A 19,075-nucleotide genomic window follows, 5' to 3' on the forward strand; every position below is an offset into this window, starting at 1 on the left:
AATGGAACCACCCTGGGATGTTCCACATTACCAATAACCTATCAACAATCTTGTCATGGTCATCCAATATGACAGATCTTCCTTAAGGTCAATGGATCTTCATTAATGCCAATTTTTAAAAAGTGTAATATTTCTACACTTTCTACCTCCTAAAACGAGAAGGGGAATAACATTGAAGTCATTATTGAGATATTCCCCATAACCAATCCAAAGGCAATACATTTATTTTGCTGAAATGGTGCTCAGATGCAGAGGAAATAAGAAAGGCGTTGGTTATACCGCAAAGTACGCGCAGTTGCAATCCAATTGATATTTAACGGAAGCAACAATTAACAGCAAGATTTTGCAATGATGCCAATGCATTTATATATCGGAAAATTCCTCAAGTGTTTCGTAGAAGCATGGAGGGGTGGATGGTAAATACCTTTATTCTATGATCTTCTGTATCCACAATAGTTGCCACTCTTATCAGCATGGGATTTCTCTTATCTACAGCCTCCAATTTCATGTTCAAATGAAAGCCATGGGGTGGGCGCTAGAGGGGCAGAAAACAAAATTGAATTGAAACATCAGTTCAGACATGTGTCGCAAACTAGTATTCTGATCTGCATAAACAAATTGTAACTTATTTTACGCAATTAATGAACAGTTTCACCAGATGTTGGAAGAGACATGCCTGTTGCATAACAAATACACATTAGCACAAACAGGGCGGCACAGTTGTTAGCACTGCTACCTCATGGTGCCGAGGACCCGAGTTCGATCCGTGTAGAGTTTGCACATTCACCCAGTATCAAAAAAGCATCCATTTTTTTTCCTAAAATGCCTATTCAGCCTGTTGCACAGACCTTACTCCAGCGAATGAAATACAATAAATCCTTTCTGAAGTTAGGTTCTCCATGATACGCATATCATCTGTAGTCAAAAAGGATGATGGGCAACTTACTTAAATCGCTGCTGTTGCTATTTAAAAAGCCAAGTGGGTTTATGCAAGAGCAGCTCATAATGAACACTCCCACTCATTTCTCCCTTTATCTCCATCTCAAAGCATCAGGTGCAGCAAATAGAGTAAAACTTGGTGTAGCCGGGCCATTCGGCACTACCATGACCCACCGTGTGTTATGTCATGTGAGAGCACCTTTAAGAAATGTGTGTTTAAGAAATGTATCTTTAAAAATGGATGTTTATCAGTGATGTCAGAGTGTGGGTGGAGCTGGGCTGTCTGTCAGCTTTTTACTTTTGTTTTAGGCTGTTTGCTGCAGGGTGTGTTTAAATTTTGTTTTCAGTGATGCAGCCAAAGCCAGACAGAGCAGGTGTACTGTTGATCTCACTGCCATGAAAAGACTATCACTTGATCATTTGGTAACTTCAGAATTATAAATGTTCTCAGTAGTGAATGTGAACCTAATGTGCTTCTGTTAAAACATCTTCTGGATGTTGTTTGGGAAGTTATTAAGAATTACTTAGTGTTGTATTCTTTGGGGGTTGTATTTATTTGAATTGATGGTTGCTAAGATGTTCACTGTATGTTTAAAAAGGTTAACTTGAGTTCATAGAATAAACATTGCTTTGCTTTAAAAAATACTTTTCCAAATCTGCTGTACCACACCTGTAGAGTGGGCCGTGTGCTCCCCATACCACAATCTATTAAAAGTGGTGGGTCAGATGAACTCCATGATACACTTTGGGGTTCTCTAAACCCTGGTCCATAACAAATTGGGGGCTCGTCTGGGATAAAAGTCTATCTATTGTATTGGCTTAGTGAACTCAAAGACAGTGAGGGGTGAGCATATTGTGGTTGCTTTTCTGGTGTGGTATTTCAGTTTAGGTAGAGAGTGTGTTGTGCACAATTACTCCTTCAGAGGCTCAGAGGTTCTTGGGGGTGGAGACAGTCACATGCAGTACCTTACGGACAGAGACTAAAAGCAGACTGTTAGATTTGGCAAAAACATTGCAGTTAACATTACCTGACAAAATACGAAAACATGGAGGTAATTATGGCGGTGGCTAAGCATTTAAAGTTGCCTGAGATACAGTCTAACTCATTAGAAATGGCAAAGATCTAGTTGCAGATTAAGCAACTTGAACACGAGAAAGAATCAAAGCAGCTTGAATATGAAAGAGGAAAAAGAGATAGAGAGGAAAAAGAGAGAGAGAGTGGAAAAAGAAAAGGAGAGAAAAGAAAGGAGAAAAAGAATAGCCCTAGCAGAACAAAAAGAAAGAGAAAGGGAGATACAGATCAGCGAAAAAGATAAAGAGAGAGAGTTTGAACTTTGGAAAATGGCCATGAAACATGAGTCAGTTAGAATTGGCAGACATAAAGAGAAACGTACAGTTGGATGATAGTGATGAGAATAGTGAGAAAGAGCATCAAAGTCGAAGGCTAGGTGGGGATCTATTTAAATATGTCCAAGCATTGCCAAGGTTTGACGAGAAGGAGGTAGAAGCCTTTTTGATTTCATTTAAGAAGGTAGCTAAACAAATGAAATGGCCACAGGACATGTGGTTATTACTGATTCAAACAAAGTTGGTAGGTAGGGCTAGTGAAGTGTTTGCATCACTACCGGTGGAGGTATCTGGGACTTATGAGGAGGTGAAAAAATCCATCTTAGGTGCATATGAACAAGTGCCTGAAGTCCACAGACAAAGGTTTAGAAATTTAAGGAAAGAATTTAGTCAAACATACATGGAATTTGATAGGCTCAAACAGAATAATTTTGCTAGGTGGATAAGGGCTTTGAAAATAGACCAAACATAAAAGCTCTCAGAGAAATTATACTTTGAGGAGTTTAAAAATTCAATTCCTGATGTAGTGAGAACTCATGTGGAAGAGCAGAGGATTAAAACTGCAAGGTTAACAGCAGAAATGGCAGATGATTATGAATTAGTTCATAAATCAAAGATTGGTTTCTGACATCAGTTTCAGCCGGTGAGGGATAGAAACTAGGGACATGAGAAATACTCAAGTGGTAAAGGTGATCTGATGGGAGACAATAAAGAGAGTGTACCTCAGATTAAAAAAGTAATCCAGGAGGGTGGATAAGAAATGAAAAGTTTCAAATGTTTTCACTGTAATAAACTAGGCCATGTAAAGTCACAATGTTGGTGCTTGAAGAAAAGCACTGGGAAGGCTGATGTGGTAAAACAGGATAAGTCAGTGGGGTTTGTTAAAATGGTAAAGGAAAGCCAAAGTGAAGCGAAGGAGGTGCAAAAGATTGTACAGTCTGATCAAGAGGCAATTGATAAGAAGGTGCCAGATCTCTTTAAAGCATTTACTTGTGTGGGTAAAGTTTATTCATGTGTAACAGGAGGAGCAGGTAAAGAAGTCACAATTTTAAGAGATACGGGAGCTAGTCAATCTTTAATGTTAAGAGATGAGGAATTATGTAGTTTGGGAAGAATGTTGCCAGAAAATGTGGTAATATGTGGAATTCAGGGTGAGAGGAGTGGTGTTCCGTTATATAAGGCAAGGTTGGAAAGTCCTGTGAAGAGTGATAGAACATAGAACAATACAGCGCAGTACAGGCCCTTCGGCCCACGATGTTGCACCGAAACAAAAGCCATCTAACCTACACTATACCATTATCTTCCATATGTTTATCCAATAAACTTTTAAATGCCCTCAATGTTGGCGAGTTCACTACTGTAGCAGGTAGGGCATTCCACGGCCTCACTACTCTTTGCGTAAAGAACCTACCTCTGACCTCTGTCCTATATCTATTACCCCTCAGTTTAAGGCTATGTCCCCTCGTGCTAGCCATTTCCATCCGCGGGAGAAGGCTCTCACTGTCCACCCTATCTAACCCTCTGATCATTTTGTATGCCTCTATTAAGTCTCCTCTTAACCTTCTTCTCTCTAACGAAAACAACCTCAAGTCCATCAGCCTTTCCTCATAAGATTTTCCCTCCATACCCGGCAACATCCTGGTAAATCTCCTCTGCACCCGTTCCAAAGCCTCCACGTCCTTCCTATAATGCGGTGACCAGAACTGTACGCAATACTCCAAATGCGGCCGTACCAGAGTTCTGTACAGCTGCAACATGACCTCCTGACTCCGGAACTCAATCCCTCTACCAATAAAGGCCAACACTCCATAGGCCTTCTTCACCACCCTATCAACCTGGGTGGCAACTTTCAGGGATCTATGTACATGGACACCTAGATCCCTCTGCTCATCCACACTTTCAAGAACTTTTCCATTAGCCAAATATTCCACATTCCTGTTATTCCTTCCAAAGTGAATCACCTCACACTTCTCTACATTAAACTCCATTTGCCACCTCTCAGCCCAGCACTGCAGCTTATCTATATCCCTCTGTAACCTGCTACTTCCTTCCACACTATCGACAACACCACCGACTTTAGTATCGTCTGCAAATTTGCTCACCCACCCTTCTGCGCCTTCCTCTAGGTCATTGATAAAAATGACAAACCGCAACGGCCCCAGAACAGATCCTTGTGGTACTCCACTTGTGACTGAACTCCATTCTGAACATTTCCCATCAACCACCACCCTCTGTCTTCTTTCAGCTAGCCAATTTCTGATCCACATCTCTAAATCACCCTCAATCCCCAGCCTCCGTATTTTCTGCAATAGCCTACCGTGGGGAACCTTATCAAACGCTTTGCTGAAATCCATATACACCACATCAACTGCTCTACCCTCGTCTACCTGTTCAGTCACCTTCTCAAATAACTCAATAAGGTTTGTGAGGCATGACCTACCCTTCACAAAGCCATGCTGACTATCCCTGATCATTATTATTCCTATCTAGATGATTATAAATCTTGTCTCTTATAATCCCCTCCAAGACTTTACCCACTACAGACGTGAGGCTCACCGGTCTATAGTTGCCGGGGTTGTCTCTGCTCCCCTTTTTGAACAAAGGGACCACATTTGCTATCCTCCAGTCCTCTGGCACTATTCCTGTAGCCAATGATGACATAAAAATCAAAGCCAATGGTCCAGCAATCTCTTCCCTGGCCTCCCAGAGAATCCTAGGATAAATCCCATCAGGTCCCGGGGACTTATCTATTTTCAGCCTGTCCAGAATTGCCAACACCTCTTCCCTACGTACCTCAATGCCATCTAATCTATTTGCCTGGAGCTCAGCATTCTCCTCCACAACATTATCTTTTTCCTGAGTGAATACTGACGAAAAATATTCATTTAGTATCTCGCCTATCTCTACAGACTCTACACACAACTTCCCATCCCTGTCCTTGACTGGTCCTACTCTTTCCCTAGTCATTCGCTTATTCCTGACATACCTATAGAAAGCTTTTGGGTTTTCCTTGATCCTTCCTGCCAAATACTTCTCATGTCCCCTCCTTGCTCGTCTTAGCTCTCTCTTTAGATCCTTCCTCGCTACCTTGTAACTATCCATCGCCCCAACTGAAACTTCACACCTCATCTTCACATAGGCCTCCTTCTTCCTCTTAACAAGAGATTCCACTTCTTTGGTAAACCACGGTTCCCTCGCTCGGCACCTTCCTCCCTGCCTGACCGGTACATACTTATCAAGAACACGCAGTAGCTGATCCTTGAACAAGCTCCACTTATCCAGTGTGTCCAACACTTGCAGCCTACTTCTCCACCTTATCCCCCCCAAGTCACGTCTAATGGCATCATAATTTCCCTTCCCCCAGCTATAACTCTTGCCCTGCGGTGTATACTTATCCCTTTCCATCCTTAACGTAAACGTCACCGAATTGTGGTCACTGTCCCCAAAGTGCTCATCTACCTCCAAATCCAACTTCATTCAATGATGAAGCGGGAGTAGGAGTAATAGAGAAACTATCTTGTCCAGGAATACAGTTTATCTTGGGTAATGATATAAGCTGGATCGCAGGTAGGAGTGGTGCCTACTGTGGTTGATAAACCAGAGCAAAATCAGACAATTGAAGCGTTGAAGGATGAATATCCTCGGATTTTTCCGGATTGTGTAGTAACAAGGTCACAAAGTCACAGGTTAAGACAAGAGGATAAATCAAAGAGTGAAGATGAAGTTGAAATGCAATTATCGGAAACAATATTTGATCAGATGGTTGAAAAAGAACAAGAACAGGTGGAGGATGAGGTGGATATTTTTAGTTCAGGAATACTGGCGGAATTACAACAAAAAGATATAGAAATAAAACAGATGTATCAGAAAGCATACACGGAAGAGGAATCGGAGCGTATACCAGAGTGTTATTACCATAAAGTAATGTCTTGATGAGAAAATGGAGACCTTTACATATGCAGGTGGATGAAAAGTGGGCAGAAGTTCATCAAGTAGTATTGCCGGTAGGGTATAGAAAGGATGTGTTGGGAGTTGCACATGAGGTGCCAGTGGGAGGTAATTTGGGAATAAGGAAAACGCATGCTAAAATACAAAAAATTTTTTATTGGCCTGGACTACATAAAGATGGAGTTAAATTTTGTCAATCATGTCACACATGTCAAGTGATAGGGAAACCTCAAGCAGTGATAATACCAGCGCCCTTAATATCCATTCCAGCCTTTGAGGAACCTTTTACAAGGTCCTAATTCATTGCGTAGGAGCGCTTCCTAAAACAAAAAGTGGGAATCAATATCTTTTGACTATAATGGATGTGTCTACTAGGTTTCCAGAGGCCATTCCAGTACGTAATATTACAGCTAAAAAGATTGTGGAGGAATTACTTAAATTCTTTACTAGATATGGACTACCCACAGAAATACAATTGGATTAAGGATCGAATTTTACTTCAAGGTCATTCAAAGAAGCTATGGATAGCTTAGGAATAAAACAATTTAAATCAACTGCGTCCCATCCAGAATTGCAGGAAGCATTAGAAAGGTGGCATCAGACATTCAAAATAACGTTGAGGGCTTATTGCCAAGATTATCCAGGGGATTGGGATAAAGGGATTCCATTCGTACTGTTTGCAATTAGGGATGCACCTAATGAGTCAACCAAATTTAGTCCTTTTGAACTAATTTGGTCATGAGGTAAGAGGACTACTTAAATTGATTAAGAAAAAATTGGTGAGTGAGAAATCAGAAATTACATTATTGGATTGTGGGTCAAATTTTAGGGAACGATTAAATAGAGCAGGTGAATTGGCTGGACAACATTTAAAAGTTGCACAAAACGTGATGAAATGGGTCGCGGACAAGAAATCCAAAGTTCGTAGTTTTGCCAGTGGAAATAAAGTTTGTGTTGTTACCAGTGATAGGTGAGCCTTTAAAATCTAGGTTTTGTGGACCGTATCAGATTGAAAAGAAATTAAGTGAGGTGAATTATGTGGTAACAACACCAGATAGAAGAAAGACTCACCGAGTATGTCACGTGAACATGCTTAAAAGGTACTTTGAAAGGGAAGGAGAGAAAAACGAAGTTTTAATGATTCTAACTCAAAGTGACAAACCAAATCCAGATGACTGAATTTGACATACCTCATATTAACTTGGAAAACGAGGATGTTCTTAAAACATGGGAAAAATTGTTGAGTTACCTTCCAGAGGAAAAACGAACTGACCTGAAAGAGTTATTGATATCACATGGGCAAGTTTGTGGAGATAAATTGGGAAGTACTAAAATGGCTATACATGATGTAGATGTGGGAAATGCTGTTCCAATCAAACAACACCCATACAGACTTAACCCTTTAAAATTGGCACAGGTTAACAAAGAGATTGAGAGCATGCTTAAAAATGGCACAATTGTAGTGGGTTGCAGCCAATGGAGCTCACCCATGTTATGGGTCAGGGTTTAGAGAATCCCAAAGTGTATCATGGAGTTCATCTGATCCACAACTTTTAATAGATTGCGGTATGGGTCACGGCTCACTCTACAGGTATGGTACAGCAGAAATGGACCAGTATTTTTTAAAACAAAAAAATATTTATTCTTTGAACTCAAGTTAACCTTTTTAAAGCAAACAGTGAATATCTTAGCAACCATTAATTCTAAGATAACCTCCAAAGAATACAACAATTTAAGCTGTCCTTTTAACATCCAAAAGACTTAACAAACCTTTAAACAGGAGCACATTAGGTTCACATTCTCTATTGATAATATTTATAATTCTGAATTCACCAAATGATCCAGAGATAGTATTTGGAAGGCAGAGATCAACAGGACAGCCCTTTGTTTAACTTCAGCTACAGCTCACTGGAAAACCCAGACACACCCAAACTTTTCTCAAAGTGAAACTAAAAAGCAGAACCAGAGCTCAGCTCCACCCACATCACTGCAGTAACATGAGCAGCTAACCATTTCTTAAAGCGACAGTCTCATGACACCCATTATGATGGTACCAAAACCAGACGGTACCCAACGGTTGTGTGTGGACTATAGAAAGGTTAATACAGTTACAAGCAATGACTCTTATCCTATCCCACATTTGGAGGATTGCATTGAGAAAGTGGGACAATCAGCTTTTATTTCCAAACTGGGTTTACTTAAAGGTTACTGGCAGGTACCTTTATCCGAAAGGGCGAAGGAGATTTCAGCTTTGTGGCTCCAGATGGTATATATCAATTCAAAGTTATGCCATTTGGCATGAAAAGCGCCCCAGCCACATTTCAACGGTTAACTAACAAAGTCGTTTCAGGATTACCCAATTGTGCGGTATACATCGACGATCTGGTAAATTTCAGCCTGGCATGGAAAGGACATTTTAAAATGGAGTTATTCGATCGACCTCAGGAGGCGGGTTTGGTGATAAATCTAGCCAAAAGTGAATTTGGAAAAGCCCAAGTCACTTTCCTTGACCATACAATCGGACAGGGTCGGATGGTCATACGGGATGTGAAACCAACAGTTATTGAGGAGTTTTCAATACTATCGAGTCGAAGGGAAATAATGCGATTTCTTGGCATGAGTGGATTTGATCGAACATTTGTGCAAATGTTTTGTAGTGATTGCTCCAGTGATGGACTTGCTGAAGAAACTTCAAAATTTTCAGTGGACAGCGGACTTTCAACAGGCATTTGACTGCCTGAAAGCTGTGATAACCAATGCTCCTGTGTTGGAGAATTACAAGGGACTCTGTGATCAGATTGAACTAAAGTATCTGACTTTAAAGAGAAATGCCGAGGCGTAGAGAAATGGACGGATCGTGCAAGGACCTTCTTGTTGAGACTGTCAATCGAAAAGGATTTCAGTTGGAGGAAGAATAACAAAAATGGACTATATTATTATATCTGTTTGCGGTGTTGTTTTTTTGAAACAAAAAAGTATAGTTACTGTTTGCATTTCTTAAAGGATAGTGAAAAGGTGAAAAATGAAACCATCTTGAAGTTGATTGGGTTTTTTTCTGGGGGGGGTGGTGTCACGTGAGAGTACCTTTAAGAAATGGGTGTTTATCAGTGATGTCAGAGTGTGGGTGGAGCTGGGCTGTGTCAGCATTTTACTTTCGTTTTAGGCTGTTTGCTGCAGGGTGTGTTTTAGCTTTGTTTTCGGTGTTGGAGCCAAAGCCAGACAGAGCAGGTGTACTGTTGATCTCGCTGCCATGGAAAGACCATCTCTTGATCATTTGGTGAATTCAGAATTATTAATGTTCTCAGTAGTGAATGTAAACCTAATGTGCTTCTGTTAAAAGGTGTTTCTTCTGTCTTCTGGATGTTGTTTGGGAAGTAATTAAGGATTACTTAGTGTTGTATTCTTTGGGGGTTGCATTTGAATTGATGATTGCTAAGATGTTCACTATGTTTAAAAAGGTTAACTTGAGTACATAGAACATTGTTTTGCTTTAAAAAATACTATTCCATTTCTGCGGTAGCACACCTGTAGTGGGCCGTGTGCTCCCCATACCACAATCTATTAAAAGTTATGTGTCAGGTGAACTCCATGATACACTTTGGGGTTCTCTAAACCCTGGCCCATAACACTTGGCACAGCAATGCCTGCAGTACACACGATTTAAGAACAGTCTTTGCACAAAGGTGGGGGGTAAGTGAAAAGAATATATATTTTTTAAACTTGCAAATTTAAATTTAAGATGACCGGGATTTGTTTTAAATATAATGGGTCAAAAGAATTAAGGAACCCAGAAATCACTCATTATTGAATCATAAATGTTATGACACTAGCTTTGCCCGACTTTCAAACATGTGCTGCATGAAGAATGGCCATTAGCTGTCCTGCACAAAGAGATTACATCAGATTTCATAAGTCTTTTTACTGAAAGAAAATGAAATATTGGTTGTTACAACACAACAGGTAAAAGAAAATCCCTAAACCATTTGATCGATCTGCTCCTTCCTTAGTAAATGATGGCTGAATTTTCTATGTTTATATCTCTATGTAAAGATTACAACAGGAAATAATCAAAGGTTGCTCGGTGATCTTTCCGTGTCCAATTTCTAATCATCTCCTGAGCACAAGTTTGCGACCTCATACCTGTTTAAAAGCCCGTGCTGGAGCTGCTTGTGCACCAGAGCTCTCCAAATATGTCTCCCAGGAAAAGTCTTTGGTATCTTTATACTCTGTAACAAAGCGTGCAGTGATGTCAATTAAAATAGTAATGCAGGTAATGGAGGTTTTAGAGTTTTAATCTGGACATAGCGGTAGGTAGTTGGTTAATATTTTTGATGAAATATTCACTGTAGTCTCTGCTGTTTAAACAGGATTCATATTTTGAAGTGAAATAGAAACTAACCAGGTGGTGTTGTAAGAGGTAATCCAGATGCCTGACATGATCCAACTGGGCGTATATATGGACTGCTGGCATCACACCTATGAACAGAAATATATTCCAAAATTGACAATAATGTTCAATTCTGCCAAGTGATGCAACAAACTCCCCTGTCTGCAAGTTAAGCCTAACCTTCTTGCTCACTCACATTAATTAAAATACATTTTTTCCAATAAAAACAATAAAATTAGTACAATTTGAAGAAAAATCCAAGAACTAAATTTCAAGAGTCCACAAAACTTATGTTTTCATTAGGGACCAAGAGGACACCAACTTGGTTCATCAAGCTCGGCAGGAATAGACCTTGGTGGATACACCTGGAAAAAACCTGGTAAAACGTACAAGGGGTACCCCGAAACGATAGACACTAACAAATTATAATCAATGGACAGTCTGCAGTGCACATAGGCATTTTACAACTTAAAACTCAGCCTATTGCAAAACTACTTGGAAACTGCACTGGGCCAGAAGCACTGTCACTTTCCCTTGTGGCGTGCTCATTTCCTTTCTGTCCCCAGCTTCTTGAGGTCAGTGTACGTAAGTCAGCATGAAGTGGTAGTGCGTTTTGTGAAAGAAACATTTTTGTGGAAAGTGGAGCACTTTACCCAGAATGTATAGGAGGGGAGGGAAACTTCAATCACTGGGAATGAATATCTGTACAGTCCCAACCAAGGGATATAGATTCCATTCTCTCGGGTCTAACCCCAACATTGTTAGATTTAGATGTATTGTGACGTGTACCAAGGTACAATGAAAAGTATTGTGCTGCGTACAATCCAGGCAGATCGTTCCATACATGAAAAATATTGGATGAGATGTAGGAAGAGGGTCTGTGGGGAGAGCTCGCAGAGAGTCGCCACACTCCAGCGCCATCTAAACCTGTTGACAAGGGTGGTGGTGTTGTTGTTTGGCATATCAACTTCTACCTTGCATAACTTCTTACCTCCTCCTAGACCATGTCCCCACCACTAAACATCAAGCCATTGTTTCCCGGACTGTCACTAACTTCATTTCCTCTGGAGATCTTCCCTCCACAGCCTCCAACCTCATTGCACTCACCCCTTCAACAGCCTCCTTTTACCCTCTTTCCAAAATCCATAAACAGGACTGTCCTGCAGACTAATCATTCCAACCTTTTCCTGCTCCCGTGAACTCATTTTTTCTCCCCTTGCTCAGTCTCCCCCCACCTATATTTGTCATTCTTCCAACAACCTACATCATTTCAACAATTTCCAGTCTCCAAGCCCTAGTCTTCACTGTGGAGATCAAAGATCTCTACACGCCCAGCCCCCACCAAGGTGGTCTGAGGGCTCTCCCCTTCTTCCTTGAATAGGGACCCAAACAGCCCCCACCCACCACCTCTGCCTGGCTGAACTTGTTCTCTGGTTGAACAATTTCTCCTTTAACTTGTTTCACTGCCTCCAATAAAAAGGTGTGTTCCCGCATAGGCCCCAATTACCCGTCTTTTTATGGGATATGTGAAACATTTGTTGTTCCAGTTCTTTGGGTGGCACAGTGGCTAGCAGCTCTGCCTCACAGCACCAGGGACCCGGATTCATTTCTGGCCTTCGGTCATTATCTGCATGGAATTTGTACATTCCGTGTCTGCATGCATTTCCCTCAGATGCTCCGGTTTCCTCCCAGTCAAAAGATGTGGTTAGGTGGGGTTACAGGAGTGGACCTAGGTCGGGTCTAAGAGGGCTGGTGCAGACTAGATAGGCCGCATGGCCTCCTTATGCACTGTAAGAATTCCATAGTACTCAGGCCCCACCCCAACCGCCTATTTTTCTGTTTCATCAATGATCAGTGCCACTTCCTGCTCTTGCCTGAAAATGGAAAAATTCATCAATTATGCTTCCAATTTCCAAGCTTCTCTCACCTTCACAGGGTCCCCCACTTCCGGGGATAGGCTAGCGTTATGGGCGAGGTGTTTTCAGAAACCCAAAATGCATCATGGAGATCAACCAACCTCCCCCTTTCATGCTATTGTTGCTTTTCCGAGCACACGGCTTGTTCCCTAGGTGTGGGATTACAATTATGGGCACGTGGGGTTTTAAACACAAAATAAGGTTTATTCCATGAACTCAACTTAACCTCTTAAATAAACATTGGATCTCTTAACGCCCCTTACTTCAAAGATAACCCCGAAAATATTACAACACTAAATAATCCTTCAGTTATTCCTTTCAACATCCATGAGACTTAACACCTTTAAACAGAAACACATCAGGTTAAAGGCTTTACTATTGAGTTTAAATCACCCAAATGATCCAGAGATAGTCTTTCATGGCAGAGATCACAGCAGATCCAGCTCACTGCAAACACAGACACACACAAGCTCTTTTCAAACAAACTAAAAGACTGCAAAATGGCTGATCTAAAGCCCAGCTCCACCCACACTGACATCACTGCATTTCTTAAAGGTACATTGCTTAAGCATCCATTTCTTAATGGCACTCTCCCATGACACCTCCCCCCAAGAAAAAAAAATAAACCATCAACTTCAAGATGGTTTCATTTTTCACTTTTGCACCATCCACTAAGAAATGTACACAGTAAATATACCTTTTCGTTTAAAAAAAAAACATGCAAACAGGTATAATAATAAAGTCCATTTTTCTTTGTTCTTCTTCCTCCAACCGAAATCCTTCTCGATTGACAGTCTCTTTGAACAAAGTCTCTGCACGATCCATCCATTCCTATACTCCTCGGCATTTCTCTTTAGAATCAGATACTTTAGTTCAATCTGACCACAGAGTCCCTTGCAATTCTCCAATACAGGAGCATTGGTGATCACAGTTTTCAGGCAGTCAAATGCCTGTTGAAAGCCCCTATCCATTGAAATTTTTGACGTTTCTTTAGAAAGTCCATCAGTGGAGTAATCACGCTACAAATCCTGTGCACAAAGGTTTGATCAAATTCATTCATGCTCGGAGATCGCATTATTTCCCTTAGTCTCGAGGGTATCGGAACGCCGCAAGGAAAGTGATTTGGGCTTCTCCAAATTCACTTTCAGCTAGGTTCATCACCAAACCTGCCTCCTGAAGTCGATTAAATAACTCCATACGATGTTTTAAATGTTCTTTCCATGTCTGGAAGTTGAAAATAAAAGCAGATTGTCCCACTTTTGCAATGCAATCCTTCAAACGTGGGATAGGATAAGAGTCCGTTCTTGTATCTGCATTCACCTTTCGATAGTCCACACACAACCGTTGGGTACCGTCTGGTTTAGGTACCATCACTATGGGTAAGCTCCATTGGCTGCAACCCACTTCAATTATGCCATTTTTAAGCATACTCAATCTCTTTGTTAACCTGTGCCAATTTTAAAAGATTAAGTCTATATGGATGTTGTTTGATCGGAACAGCATTTCCCACATCTACATCATGTATAGCCATTTTAGTACTTCCCAACTTATCTCTACAAACTTGGCCATGTGATATCAATAACTCTTTCAGATCAGTTCGTTTTTCCTCAAGAAGGTAACTTAACAACGCATCCCAATTTTTAAGAATATAATTTTCCAATTCAATTTGAGGTATGTCAAATTCACAGTCATCTGGATTTGGTTCGTCACTGAGAGTTAGAATCATTAAAACCTCCTTTTTCTCTCCTTCCCTTTCAAAGTAGCTTTTAAGCATATTCCCATGACACACTCGGTGAGTCTTCCTTCTATCTGGTGTTTTTACCACATAATTCACCTCACTTAATTTCCTTTCAATCGGATACGGTCCACAAAACCTAGCTTTTTAAGGTTCACCTACCGCTGGTAACAACACTAAAACTTTATCCCCACTGGCAAAACTACGAACTTTGGATTTCTTGTCCGCTACCCGTTTCATTACATTTTGTGTAACTTTCAAATGTTGTCTAGCCAATTCACCTGCTCTATTTAATCGTTCCCTAAAGTTTGACACTTCATCCAATAGTGTAATTTAAGATTTCTCACCCAACAATTTTTCCTTAATCAATTTAAGTGGTCCGCTTACCTCATGACCAAAATTTTGTTCAAAAGGCCTAAATTTGGTAGACTCATTAGGTGCATCCCTAATTGCAAACAATACGAATGGGATTCCTTTATCCCAATCCTCTGGATAATCTTGACAATACGCCCTCAACACTGTCTTGATTGTCTGATGCCACCTTTCTCACGCTCCCTGCGATTCTGGATGGTAAGCAGTTGATTTAAATTGTTTTATTCCTAAGCTATCCATAACTTCTTTGAATAACTTTGAAGTAAAATTCGATCCTTGATCCGATTAAATCTCTGTGGGTCGTCCATATCTAGTAAAGAATTTAAGTAACTCCTCCACAATCCTTTTAGCTGTAATATTACGTACTGGAATGGTCTCTGGAAACCTAGTAGACACATCCATTATAGTCAAAAGATATTGATTCCCACTTTTTGTTTTAGGAAGCGGTCCGACACAATCAATTAGGACCCTTGTAAAAGGTTCCTCAAATGCTGGAATGGGTATTAAGGGCGCTGGTTATATCACTGCTTGAGGTTTCCCTGTCAATTGACATGTGTGACATGATTGACAAAATTTAACTCCATCTTTATGTAGTCCAGGCCAATAAAAATGTTTCTGGATTTTAGCTTGAGTTTTCCTTATTCCCAAATGACCTCCCACTGGTACCTCATGTGCAACTCGCAACACCTCCTTTCTATAGTCTACCGGCAATACTACTTGATGAACTTCTACCCACTTTTCATCCGCCTGCATATTCTGGTGGAGAGGAAACCCGAAACACTACACGTGTAGTGTCTCCCACCCACCCTCCTCCTCTAACCAAATAATAAGATCCATTGGTGTGAGGTAAGTGCCATATTATATTATTATTAGCATTATTATATTATATTATTAGCATTGCGCAGGTCAAGGAGACACAGCCGGAGTGAGAGAGATACAGACAGTGAGAATTTGCTAGTTTGGTGCAGTGAGGTAACCAGGAAAGGTAAGTGGTTAATCTAATTGTGCTGTTTTTCAGTTAAAAGTGCACGGTAGTGTCTGATTGGCTGAAGCTGCCCCCACCATAAACTTAAATTAAATTAATTAATTAGTGATGGCTGGTCAGGTGATGTGCTTGAGCTGCTTGATGTGGGAGCTGGCAGATCCCATTGCGAGCTGCAGCGACCACATCTGCAGTAAGTGTTGGCTGTTCGAAGAGCTCCGGCTCAGAGTTGATGAGCTGGAGTCTGAGCTTCAAACACTGAGGCACATCCGGGAGGGGGAGACTTACCTGGACACTGTTTCAGGAGGCAGTCACACCTGTCAGAGTAAGCAGTTTAAATCCTGCTAGTGGCCAGGGACAGCAGGGTGTGACTGCAAGTCAGGCAGGTAAAGGGAACCAGCAGTCAGGAACTCAGGAGCCTCAGCCCTTGACTCTGTCCAACAGGTATGAGGCACTTGCTCCCTGTGTGGATGGCGAACAGGGTTGCAGGAAGGATGAGTCAGCTGACCAAGGCACCATGGTTCAGCAGGCCATTCAAGGGGAGGGAGTAAATAGGCAAGTTGTAGTTGTAGGGGATTCTATTATCAGGGGGATAGATAGTATCCTTTGTGAGCAGGATAAAGAGTCCCGCATGGTATGTTGCCTGCCCGGTGCTAGGGTGCGGGACATCTCTGACCGGCTTGAAAGGATACTGGAGAGGGAGGGGGAGGATCCAGTTGTTGTGGTCCATGTCGGTACCAACAACATAGGCAACTCTAGAAAAGAGGACCTGTTTAGATTATAAAGAGCTAGGATTCAAATTAAAAAACAGGTCCTCAAGGGTCATAATCTCCGGTTTACTGCCCGAGCCACGTGCGAATTGGCATAGGGAGGCAAGAATAAGGGAAGTTAACATGTGGCTGAAAGAGTGGTGTGGGAATGAGGGGTTCCTTTTCATGGGACACTGGCATCAGTTTTGGGACAGGGGGGACCTATACCGTTGGGATGGTCTCCACCTGAACCGAGCTGGGACCAGTGTTCTGGCGAAAAGAGTAAATAGGGTGGTCAATAGGACTTTAAACTAAAGATTGGGGGGGAAGGGAAAGTCAGGGAACCAAGAGGTGAAGCAATCAGTGGGAAGCGTAGCTGCTTAGGAATACAAAAAAGCACGAAAAGACAGAACTCAGGAGAGGTTACAATAGTCCCCATCCCACAAAATATGACACAGTGTCTGGAAAGGCTCAGTAAACCAAGGTCCACCACACTAAGAAAACAAAAAGGGACGGTCAATAGAGAATTAAAGGTGCTATATTTAAATGCGCGCAGTGTACGGAACAAGGTAGATGAGCTTGTGGCCCAGATTGTGACTGGCAGGTATGATGTGGTAGGCATCAGAGACATGGTTGCAGGGGGTTCAGGACTGGCATTTAAACATCCAGGGATTCACAACCTATCGAAAAGACAGGGAGGTGGGCAGAGGGGGCGGGGTTGCCTTGTTAATTAGGAATGAAATTAAATCAATAGCACTAAACGACATGGGGTCGGATGATGTGGAGTCTGTGTGGGTAGAGTTGAAGAACCACAAAGGCAAAAAAGCCATAATGGGAGTTATGTACAGGCCTCCTAACAGTGGTCAGGACCAGGGGCACAAGATGCACCACGAAATAGAAAGTGCATGTCAGAAAGGCAAGGTCACAGTGATCATGGGGGACTTTAATATGCAGGTGGACTGGGTAAATAATACTGCCAGTGGACCCAAGGAAAGGGAATTCATTGAATGTTTACAGGAGGGCTTTTTGGAACAGCTTGTGATGGAGCCCACGAGGGGACAGGCCATTCTGGGCTAAGTGTTATGTAATGAGCCAGACTTGATTAAAGATCTTAAAGTAAGGGAGCACTTAGGAGGCAGTGATCATAATATGGTCGAATTCAATCTCCAATTTGAAAGAAAGGTAGAATCAGATGTAAAGGTGTTACAGTTAAATAAAGGTAACTACAGGGGCATGAGGGAGGAACTGACGAAAATCGACTGGGAGCAGAGCCTAGTGGGAAAGACAGTAGAACAGCAATGGCAGGAGTTTCTGGGAGTAATTGGGGACACAGTACAGAGGTTCATCCCAAAGAAAAGAAAGGTTATCAGAGGGGGGATTAGGCAGCCATGGCTGACAAAGGAAGTTAGGGAATGCATCAAAGCAAAAGAGAAAGCCTATAATGTGGCAAAGAGTAGTGGGAAGTCAGAAGATTGGAAAGGCTACAAAAACAAACAGAGGATAACAAAGAGAGAGATAAGGAAAGAGAGGATCAAATTTGAAGGTAGGCTAGCCAGTAACATTAGGAATGATAGTAAAAGTTTCTTTAAATACATTAAAAACAAACGGGAGGCAAAAGTTGACATTGGGTCGCTCCAAAATGACGCTGGTAATTTTGTGATGGGAGACAAGGAAATAGCCGAGGAACTGAATAAGTACTTTGCCTCAGTCTTCACAGTAGAAGACATGAGTAATATCCCAATAATTCCGGAGAGTCAGGGGACAGAGTTGAATATGGTAGCCATCACAAAGGAGAAAGTGCTAGAGAAACTAAGAGGTCTAAAAATTGATAAATCTCCGGGCCCAGATGGGCTACATCCTAGAGTTCTAAAGGAGATAGCTGAAGGAGGCGTTGGTGATGATGTTTCAAATGTCACTTGAGTCAGGGAAAGTACCAGAGGATTGGAAAATCGCTGTTGTAACCCCCCTGTTCAAGAAGGGAACAAGGAAAAAGATGGAAAATTATAGGCCAATTAGCCTAACCTCGGTTGTTGGCAAGATTCTAGAATCCATTGTTAAGGATGAGATTTCTAAATTCTTGGAAGTGCAGGGTCGGATTAGGACAAGTCAGCATGGATTTAGTAAGGGGAGGTCTTGCCTGACAAACCTGTTAGAGTTCTTTGAAGAGATAACAAATAGGTTAGACCAAGGAGAGCCAATGGATGTTATCTATCTTGACTTCCAAAAGGCCTTTGATAAGGTGCCTCACGGGAGACTGCTGAGTAAAATAAGGGCCCATGGTATTCGAGGCAAGGTACTAACATGGATTGACGACTGGCTGTCAGGCAGAAGGCAGAGAGTTGGGATAAAAGGTTCTTTTTCGGAATGGCAACCGGTGACGAGTGGTGTCCCGCAGGGTTCAGTGTTGGGGCCACAGCTGTTCTCTTTATATATTAACGATCTAGATGACAGGACTGAGGGCATTCTGGCTAAGTTTGCCGATAATACAAAGATAGGTGGAGGGGCAGGTAGTATGGAGGAGGTGGGGAGGCTGCAGAAAGATTTAGACAGTTTAGGAGAGTGGTCCAAGAAATGGCTGATGAAATTCAACATGGGCAAGTGCGAGGTCTTGCACTTTGGAAAAAAGAATAGAGGCGTGGACTATTTTCTAAACGGTGACAAAATTCATAACGCTGAAGTGCAAAGGGACTTGGGAGTCCT

At 41.7% G+C, this 19,075-nt stretch overlaps 1 protein-coding gene across 10 annotated transcripts in view; it reads right to left on the reverse strand.

The window, feature by feature from the left end:
* Nucleotides 1-19,075, reverse strand: part of LOC140412798 (lethal(3)malignant brain tumor-like protein 4) — a 181,739-nt gene that overhangs the window by 66,382 nt on the left and 96,282 nt on the right. For all 10 annotated transcript variants that reach the window (XR_011942050.1, XM_072500854.1, XM_072500856.1 and 7 more), the window contains 3 exons: nt 10,634-10,710; nt 10,375-10,460; nt 425-535 (listed from right to left, as the gene is read on the reverse strand). Coding sequence is in view for 9 of the 10 variants with exons in the window: in XM_072500854.1 (XP_072356955.1) it covers nt 425-535; nt 10,375-10,460; nt 10,634-10,710 (274 nt within the window). In the remaining variant the exon portion in view is untranslated. The remainder of the gene's footprint in view (nt 1-424; nt 536-10,374; nt 10,461-10,633; nt 10,711-19,075) is intronic.

The sequence above is a fragment of the Scyliorhinus torazame genome, chromosome 1 (assembly GCF_047496885.1).
Source record: "Scyliorhinus torazame isolate Kashiwa2021f chromosome 1, sScyTor2.1, whole genome shotgun sequence".
In the NCBI taxonomy this organism is placed as follows: domain Eukaryota; kingdom Metazoa; phylum Chordata; class Chondrichthyes; order Carcharhiniformes; family Scyliorhinidae; genus Scyliorhinus; species Scyliorhinus torazame.